The sequence below is a fragment of the Cnephaeus nilssonii genome (genome assembly GCF_951640355.1).
Source record: "Cnephaeus nilssonii genome assembly, chromosome: 10".
NCBI classification, from domain to species: Eukaryota; Metazoa; Chordata; class Mammalia; order Chiroptera; family Vespertilionidae; genus Cnephaeus; species Cnephaeus nilssonii.
Window position 1 is genome coordinate 3090924 of NC_137081.1, and position 9662 is coordinate 3100585.

Genomic DNA, 9662 nt, shown 5'->3' on the forward strand with positions numbered 1-9662 from the left:
TGTGTTAGTGTCTCCCCTGTGCCAGGCACACTCCTAGGCACCGAGCTGCAGCCGGGAGCAAGGAAGGCCTGCCGCTCGGGGTCGCACCAGTGGAGGGAGAGCACAGGATGCAAGTGCGGGACAGGGCCCCTACTTTCGCATGGCGGTAGTGCGTGAGCAGAAACAGTCATTGTCTAGGGCCTTTTTTTTTTCATCCTCACCCGAGGATATTTTTCCATTGATTTTCAGAGAGAGTGGAAAAGAGAGGGAAAGACAGAGAGAAATATCTACATGAGAGAAACACATCAATTGGTTGCCTCTTGCATGAGCCCTGAACAGGGTCAGGGCCGAGGAGGAGCCTGCAACAGAGGTACGTGCCCTTGACTGGAATTGAATCCGGGACCCTTCGGTTTGCAGGCCAATGCTCTCTCCACTGAGCCAAACTGGCTAGGGCTAGGACCTTCTTTTTTATATGTTACTGTTAAACTTTTCTAGAGAGTGATTACTATTGTCAAGAAGATAAGATTTCCTTCTGAGTGGGAAAGCCTTGTGAAGCATCGTCTAACTGTTGAATAAGGTATTACCGTGTCAGCAGGTCAGAGTGGTGAGGAGAACGCTCTTCCCCTTTTAAATGTGATGGAAACTTAATAGTTGAGGTCTTGTTTAACCTCTCCAGTCATCCTTGACAGTGAAGACTTCAGAGTTAAGAAGCAAAAGCATTCATGAAAGATTCTGATGACTAATTTGTCACACCAGGATAATTCAGTGGGGGTGGCAGTTTGCTAAGTGTGATAGATTTAGGTTTATGACAGGACTAGAGGCCTGGTGCACAACATTTGTGCACTGGGGGGTGGGTCCCCTCAGCCTGGCCTGTGCCCTCTCGCAGTCTGGGACCCCTGGGGGATGTCCGATTGCTGGCTTAGGCCCGCTGGCAGTCAGACATCCCCCGAGGGGTCCTTAGCACTGCTGTAGAGGCGGGAGAGGCTCCCACCACTGCCACTGCGCTTGCCAGCCATGAGCCCGGCTTCTGGCTGAGCGTGGGAGTGCACTGACCACCAGGGGGCAGCTCCTGCATTGAGCTTCTGCCCCCCTGATGGTCAGTGCGCGTCATAGCGACCGGTCGTTTTGCTGTCCAGTCAATTTGCATATTAGGGTTTTATTATATAGGATATGTTTGGTATATAAGGCATTTTCACCATATCTGTGATAATTCTTTTTTTTTCCACAGATTTGCAATAGGTTTTGTTGTTATTGTTTTTAATAATAACAGTTGGCTTGAGCCATCTCTCTCTCTCTAGTATTTATTATGTAGTTCACGATAGGCCATGGCAAAATGGTTGCACTAATAAGAAAATGCCTGACAGAGGGGATGTATTATATACCAGAGGTGAGCGCTTACTCAGAATCTCAGTCTTTTGTTTAGTTCGTGATTAGCTCTTAAAAATGTCTGGCAGAATTGTAAACTTGGGACTAGTAAGAATTACCATTTTCCTCCTCTATTCTTTCACAACCTATATCTACTGTTACTGGATTCTTCTGTGCCTATGGACTTTTCCTTACTCCTTTCTGAAGGAGTGTTGAGGCTGTGGAAATTATTTTTAAGAAAAACCATGGTGTGTTTTTAATATTACTCACGCTGCTTTCTTTTTCTTTCCATTAGGAGAAAGACCCTTGAATCTCCGAATACCTAACCTACAGAACAGACAGCCCCATCATTTTGTGGTGGACGGGGAGCTGAGTAGACTTTACCCCAGTGAGGCCAAGTCCCACTCGTCAGGTGAGAACGGGATATGATTAGAGAGAAACACTGAATAAAGAATCTTTAAATTCTGTTCTTCACCTCCCACTGGAGAGCCCTAACAATGTGACTAGTCAATTTTTCTCCCCTTGGAAGTAAAAGATGGCCATCATAATGGCCAGTCTTCTTGAGACCATGGTCTTCCAAAGAGTTGACAGGGAATAACTCAGGAAGGTTGAGATGATTTTTTTAAAATACATATTTTATTGATTTTTTACAGAGAGGAAGGGAGAGGGATAGAGAGTTAGAAACACCGATGAGAGAGAAACATCGATCAGCTGGGTATGTGCCCGCAACCAAGGTACATGCCCTTGACCGGAATCGAACCTGGGACCCTTGAGTCCACAGGCCGACACTCCATCCACTGAGCCAAACCAGTCAGGGCTTGAGATGATTTTGATTAGCTATTACACGAGTGGTGACTCGAATACAAAATTTTATACCGAATTATAATTGGCTGGTTTGAGTTTCGTAACTGTCTTTTTTCTGGCCTTTCACAATATGAAGTTGATGGATTCCATGTTTGCTCTTTGCTGAGAAAACCTGTGTATCAGAAGCTAAACTTGCCATGCAGATACATCGTGGGGATGGCGTTCATAGTTCGGAAGTAAACTGAACTCCCTAAAAGGATGAGCTGTTCCTTATTATAGTTAGACTAGAGGCCCGGTGCATGAAATTCGTGCATGGGAGGGGGGTGTCCCTCAGTCTGGCCTGCACCCTCTCTACTCCGGGACCCCTCAGGGGATGTCCAACTGCCAGTTTAGGGGACGACTGGCTCCTAACCACTCACCTGCCTGCCAGCCTGATTCCCCTAACTGTTCTCCCCTGCCAGCCTGATCCCCCTAACTGCCCTCCCCCGCCGGCCTGATCCCCTTAACTGCTCTTCCCTGCCAGCCTGATCCCCCTAACTGTCCTCCCCGCCGGCCTGATCCCCTTAACTGCTCTTCCCTGCCAGCCTGATCACCCCTAACTGCCTCTGCCTTGGCCCCGCCAACATGGCTTTGTCCGGAAGGACATCTGGTCTAATTAGCATATTACCCTTTTATTAGTGTAGATGTTTACATATTCTTGCCCAAGTGAAGTGAGTTGGGAAGAGTTAAATTGCTAGAGACGACACCATGCAAAGGAATCATTCAGTCTCTAAGCTAAAGTAACGTAAGGAGTCACTTGAAGTCAGGTGCTTCTTCTGTAAAACAGAAATTCTTTCACCTCATAGAGTGGTTATGAGGACAGACAAGACAGTGTACATGTACTGCCTGGCTGATAGGAATTCAGAAAATGGTAGCTACTATTTTTATTACTCTCTTTGCTGAATTTAAAATCTACTTCTTTGTATAGGGAGGGTAAATTCATAAATGGAACCACCTAATTTCAGATAAGCTATGAGTATTGGTTACCTTTCCAGATGTGTGTGTATTTGTGTGTGTGTGTACATAGCCCCCAGTATTAGTACTTTGTATAACTGTTACATTTTATTGTCATTCTGTAGTGTTTGTGTGAGATTCAAATAACTATACACACATAACTCTAAGGAATTATTCCTTAGGAATGCGTTTTCATTCTTTTATTTCTGTTTCTCCCACTTAAATGTTTCATGGCTAAGAGAAACTTTTAAAAATAGTTCCATGTTTAAACACAAAAGATGTTTTTCTGTTTCTTTTTTTTTCATTGATAGTAAATATTTTGGCTAGTAACTTAGTTGTGTATGAGTGACTGGTTTTATTTTATGTATTTTACTTACCACATTGGACCAAGCATTAAATGAAAGTCAGTATGTTTTGTATGATAAATGTGTTACGTGCACTTGATGACTTAACTCTCACATCACCCAAGGAGGTATTATCCCCAGTTTATAGATGAAGACACTAAGGCTTAGAGAGAGGTGTAACTGCCCTGAAATGGATACAGCTAGTAATTGGCAGAGATGGAATTTAAATATAGAATCCAAGCTCTTCACAACTCCCTATAAACGTTAAAGTTTTATATGGAATTGCAGCATTTGAATTATTAATACAGTTTGCTGTGGACTTTGGGGGCTTGTTTTGCAAGTTTGTTTGAGTTTGTTTTGTGATCCACTGATTTAAAGTATCATACTCTTGGTGTTTCCCTCTTTATGCAGAGAGCCTGGGGATTTTAAAAGACTACCCTCACTCCGCTTTTACTTTAGAGAAGAAAGTCATCAAAACAGAGCCTGAAGATTCAAGATAGCTGTGATTTCCCACTGTTCTCTGGAAACGGCATCAGTTTTAAGGATAATGCTCCATCATAGAAATAAGCCTTAATAACCAATGTTGCCTCATTCAGCTCAAACAGATTTCATAGCCAAAGCGTAAGGACTGACACAGTGGTCTGGAAGCCAGGAAGACAAAGCAACAGCCACAACCGAGAAAATAGAATGTTGTAATAGAAATATTGATCCATTCACATTCCTGTGTAATTCATTTTATGTGGAAAGGCTTACAAAGTAATATTGTAAGCATTTATTTAAGAATGTACAATGTATTTGTGTAATTTATAGAAGTAAAATGTAGATGTTGAGACCTGTTCGGTCCAGTAGATATGGATACAGTTTATTTTACTTGAAATTTCATTGTCTACTTTAAGCGTATTTAGCGTAAATATTATATGTCAGAGTTTAGAATCTTTGCAGTCATAAAGAAAGTTTAAGTAATGTAGTTATTGGCCAGGGTAGCAGTGACTTTGGAGAAATGGAATTTAGAAAGCACCTGGTTTAAACCAAGGGAAATATTGTGGATTTAATATTAGATGAAACTGATTTTGTTTAGTAGGAACTGTGTCATTTAGAGTAGTAAAGTGTCATTTTTTGCTGGCTTAATCAGGCACATGTACACACTTAATCAGTACCGGAGTAAAGTTAAAAAGACGAGAAGCACAGAAGGCAATCTTTCTTAACCTAGTTGCCAGATTGCATTATATGATCGCTACTTAAGCTGTGGCAGACATAGGGAGCTGTTACTGGGACAGAGACCTTGAAACAAGTGGACCGATGTGTACAAGCCTCGACTTAAACATTGCTGTTTCTGAACGTGTGAAATAGATTAAGACATAGTAAGTTAACCCTAAATGTGACCCGGATGGTGACTGTTAACAAAGGCTGTAATATAATAAAGGAAGTACCGTTTTATGTCCAGAAGCTCTTCTCGACGCTCTGCAGTTGGGGAAACCAGACTCTCCCGGGGGGGTCTCCCCACCCAGCCCCTCCCAGGAGGGGACAGTCACTACATCCACATGTGCAGGCATGTTTCTGTGGCGGTTTAGTTGACATACTCGTTATTTATAATTTCATTTTTGTACAACTTTCAGATTTGTGAATGCAGGTTTTTTTTTCTTAAAATTCATTTTCACTTGAAAGTCTGTTTTAATTCCCCCTATTTAATTAATGGGCTGTGTGCATATACGTGGGGGGGGGGGGATGTGCTTCAATGTTCATAATGTCCTTGCACACTTATGAGAATTTCACATTGGAATTCCTACTAAGAAAACAAATACTACTATTAGAAAGTCACATTTTTCCTGTTGGTTTAGGAGGAGAAGGTATTAGACAGCTTTACCTACTTCCTCCAGATTCATCTAAACCCGATATTGCTAAGAGGAGCATTTTGACTTGGAAGAGGTGTGGTTTTTGTTTCAGTTCTGCTCTAGGTCATAACTGCATAAAAGTATTAAGGCATAATCTGTTAGACTACAACTCCTCAGCCCAGTGCTAGCTGAAATGACTGTGCTGGAGTTGTGTTCACTGTCACAGGTACAGCTGCTTTTTCACTTTGGTTTGTAGACTGGCTTTCCACAAAAACACCAGTGAGCAGCGCCTGTCCTATCAGAAGCTCCCCTCCCGTGTTTTCATTGGACCAGAGCATTTCCCCCCTGAAGAGCTTTTTAAGGACCTGGCAGCTCTGTTGCTAGCTTGAGGTTGAGTACTGTGCTTGTCTTGTTCGCTGTGTGTAGAAATAGTATGAGTACGATTTAAATAGGTTATTCAGTTTTTAATATTAGCCATAGAACTGGTTAGTATCTCAGTAGTTTCATGAAACGTTTCCTGTATTCTAATCTATTTTGAGAAATTGTGTAGGTTTTTTTAAAATTGTGTCTGACAGTTGAAGTTTGTACATTTTAATAAGCAACAATTTTTAAAGATGCTGTAATCTTCCAACTAATATTTATCCGTCTTTCATGGCCAAACAAACTGCATCTTTAAATCCATAAGTAAGTTTCCTTAAGTATTAGACTTTTCTGGTCTTTCAAGCTTAGTGATAAGAGGGAAGCACAAGAAAAATTTCAGTAGAATACGGTTTTTATTGTATAAACACTAATATATTAAATTTGCTATACATTGAAGCAAATAATATATATTTTTATTTGAATTGTATATATGAATTGGATGTTGTAACAGTTTGGTGTGTTTTTCGTTGTGTTAGAGGTATTTTCACTGAACAAGGTCAATTGGTTACCTCGGTATTACAGCCAATACAGCCCACGGGGCCACTTCTCCCTCCGTTTGCGTTGTACTTTATTCTGTGAAGTCTGCGTGTCTGTGACTCAGCTGTTGGTGAGGCGGGGTGAGTGCCCCCGCTTCCCGTGGCAATAAAGGTCTTGTGCCTCACACATGTATGTTTCTAGAACTTTCTGCACAGCACTGTCCCCGACAGGCGGATTGGCTCCTCTGCCTCCCTCTCTGGGTACTTGGTCTGGGCTTGGGACTTAGGGGTCAGGGGCTATGTCTCAGTCAAGACTAAAGGTCATTCTCCACTGCCCGTCACGTCCAGAAAGTGATGTGGCCAACAGGTGCTCAGTCGACTCTGGCCTGTCAGAGAGAATTTGGTTTGTCCTCACAAGCAGTTTACAAAGGCATTTAAAAAACGATACTGTATTTAACCAACCAAGTATTTAATAAGCGAGAGGAACATTAGGATTTAACATTTATGATACACTACTGTTGAAAGTGTTACGGTGGCTTGGCTTCACTATTACAGGCTACTTCTATGAAAGTGAGCTAACCTGTGGTAGAAAATTAGCAAAAGCTTTGCGACGAAGATCTAATTGATGCGCTTCATAGATTAAAGAAGAGCTGCAGTGTGTCCAACACTGTGCTAGGTGCTGTGGTGAGGGTGGGGGCCACCAAAGAAACATAAGACATGATGTTTGCCCTTTGACAACTCAGTACCTCGTAGGATTATAACCAATACTGCTCAGATGAAACTACCGATGTTTGTGTGCCATAGACTTGGGATGGATAAGGAGCTGACACTTAAGTGCATTCGATGTTTCTGGGCACTTGGCAGGTGAAAGAAAGCACAGTGAGTGAGTGAGACTTGGAATAGAGGGACCAGGATGGAAATATTAACACGAGGCTACAGGGTACGATTTAAAGCCATCATGGTGGTGCATTTCACTCGGGAGGCCACTTAAAAGAAAATCATTGCTGTTTTATTTTAAAGCTGAATGCCAGTTAGATCTTCTTACCAGGATAGTCATTCTTTTGATAGTCTCACTGAACTGTCACAAGACAGGAGAAAAAATAGGCTTTTTCCTGTCCTTAATTAGTGAAACCACTTGGGTGAAAGCTTTAGAATGCTAGCACCTAGCAGACCTTTACAATTATAGTAGACTAGAGGCCCAGTGCACAAATTCATGCACAGGTGGGGTCCGGCTGGCCTGCCCTGATGGGAGCCGATCAGGCCAGGGGGTGGGGGCGCAGGCAGTTGGCTGGCTGGCCCCACCCCCTGGTCAAACTCCCGGTCAAGGGAAAAATTTGCATATTAGCCTTTTATTATATAGGATAGGATGGTACTAAAGATTTAAAACCTAACTAGGCATGCACGGAATTTCCTAGCATATTGCCTGCTGGTTGGCTACTCAAATGTTTAAGCATTATTGACACAATGCCCATTTTGCTTATGATACTTAATACTGAGTCTTCAAGAGAAAATGAACCAGGGTACTAACCTAATGAAACTAGGTCTATCTCTTATGGGAAATGAATTCCGTTAGTGAATTGCACAAGTGTTCTGTGTTTGTAACAGTTTGAAGCATATGACCAAATATGGCAGCTGCTATTTAACTCAAAACCACCTAATGGTCCAGCTGTGTGCATGGGTTTATTTATTCGTTACTATCTTAGGGTGTCTTCGTAAATGAGAGTCTCAAGTGGGCCTGCAACGTTAGTAAAAGAATGATTGAATGTCCAGAAATTTATTTTTGTTGTAAATATGTTTAATCTCAGAAACCTTGCTGTTACATGTAGGACTCTGTGGGGTGACCCTTATTCTACCCAGAAGTCAAAAGCTGAATGGTAGGGCTAAGGTTTTTTAAATTCATTATTTTGAGTATGCAACAGTTGCAACTTTAAAACCTCTTTTCTGGCGTCTGTTTCTGCTGACCTATAAAAACCAAAAAAATAAAAACCACCTCAAAGGTGTTTTTTTGTTTGTTTGTTTAGAAAAAAATCAGAAATTTATTCTTCACGCTCAACTTACAAACCTATAAGTTTAGCAGATTTTATCCACCACTTTTATGGGAACAATGAATAATGATTTGTTCCATTTACAAAATTGGTTAATTAAGCTCCTTTCTTTATTCTTTAATATTCTTCCTGTGTTTTAAGGGCCAGGAAGTTTTTAGTTATTAAAACAATATCCTGTTGGATTCTGGGTCTCCTGGCTGTGTCTGTGGTCACAGCTCCCCAGGTTATTCCTCCGCTAGCTAAACAATGCCCTCCGAAGGGATCGCTTCAGCAGTGCGAAGGTTCCATCTTCACACTTCCTCTCAGGTGAAGGAAACTCAACCGGGGAACACTGGCAGTGAATCGCACCAAGTCCTCATCCTGGTTTTACTTCAGCCTTCCAATAAAAGGTTTCGTTAGGGTCCTTTTTTGTTTATTGCCTGTTCAAGACACTTGAGTGAGAAAGCGCCTCTGTCTAGTTTTTTTTATTATACAACTAGAGGCCCGGTGCACGAAATTCGTGCACGGGTAAGGTCCCTAGGCCTGACCAGCGATCAGGGCCGATCTGTGGGGTGACCGGTGGGGCGATAGGGGGGTCCCCATTAACACCCACTTTAGCTGGCCCGGCACCGCCCACTTGCCAGCCCCGCCCCCCGCCACCTCCCTCTGCGTGGTGACCAGTGGGGCAATTTGGGGGGCCCCCACTGGCACCTGCCTTGGCTGGCCTGGGGCCTGCAGGCTGGGGGCAGCTCCTGCATTGAGCATCTGCCCCCTGGTGGTCAGTGTGCGTCATAGCAACCAGTTGTTCCATTAGTCGTTCTGCTGTTTGGTCAATTTGCATATTAGGTTTTTATTATATAGATTGCTGTCTATAAATTTTTCAATGTTATGTCTTGAAAGAATTGACTTCACAATCTGGGAGCAACAGTTAATTGAATGCCGCCATCAAACAATGTCGCAGAATGCAGGTTAAGTACATATAACACCGCTTCACGATGGTAGTGTACACACGACTGTTAAAACCGCCCCAAAACTGTTCCCATCAACAGGTTTTGTGAGTTTCCTGGTAGTCCCAACCATTTGGCATCAACCCAGGCGAGTGTTGCTGTGGGTGAGCACCGATGACGGTGTAAGTTAGACTGTGCTTCAGACTGACACATTCTGAAACCTTGTGAGTCATCTTCGCATTGAAAGTTTGCACCTCATACATTTATGTTGAAGTACCAGGTTCACCGCCCACACACAACGCTAAGCAAGCACGGCGTTCTCGCGTAACTGTCACAGACACCCCCTGCCGACGGGTCACTCGGCTCCAGTCTGTGGGAAGACGTGTAAGTAGCACACACGTGGGTGGGATCTTACCGGGAACTGGCTCAGCAGAGGCAGTTTATAATTTTCTGAGGCTACCTGCCGCCCTCAGTGTGA

At 43.0% G+C, this 9662-nt stretch overlaps 1 protein-coding gene across 2 annotated transcripts in view; it reads left to right on the plus strand.

The window, feature by feature from the left end:
* Positions 1-8727, plus strand: part of NAB1 (NGFI-A binding protein 1) — a 45768-nt gene extending 37041 nt beyond the window's left edge. For both annotated transcript variants that reach the window (XM_079782751.1, XM_079782752.1), the window contains exons 7-8: positions 1640-1756; positions 3897-8727. In XM_079782751.1, the coding sequence (XP_079638877.1) occupies positions 1640-1756; positions 3897-3985 (206 nt within the window). In that variant the 3' untranslated portion in view covers positions 3986-8727. The remainder of the gene's footprint in view (positions 1-1639; positions 1757-3896) is intronic.
* The last annotated feature ends 935 nt before the right edge of the window (positions 8728-9662 follow it).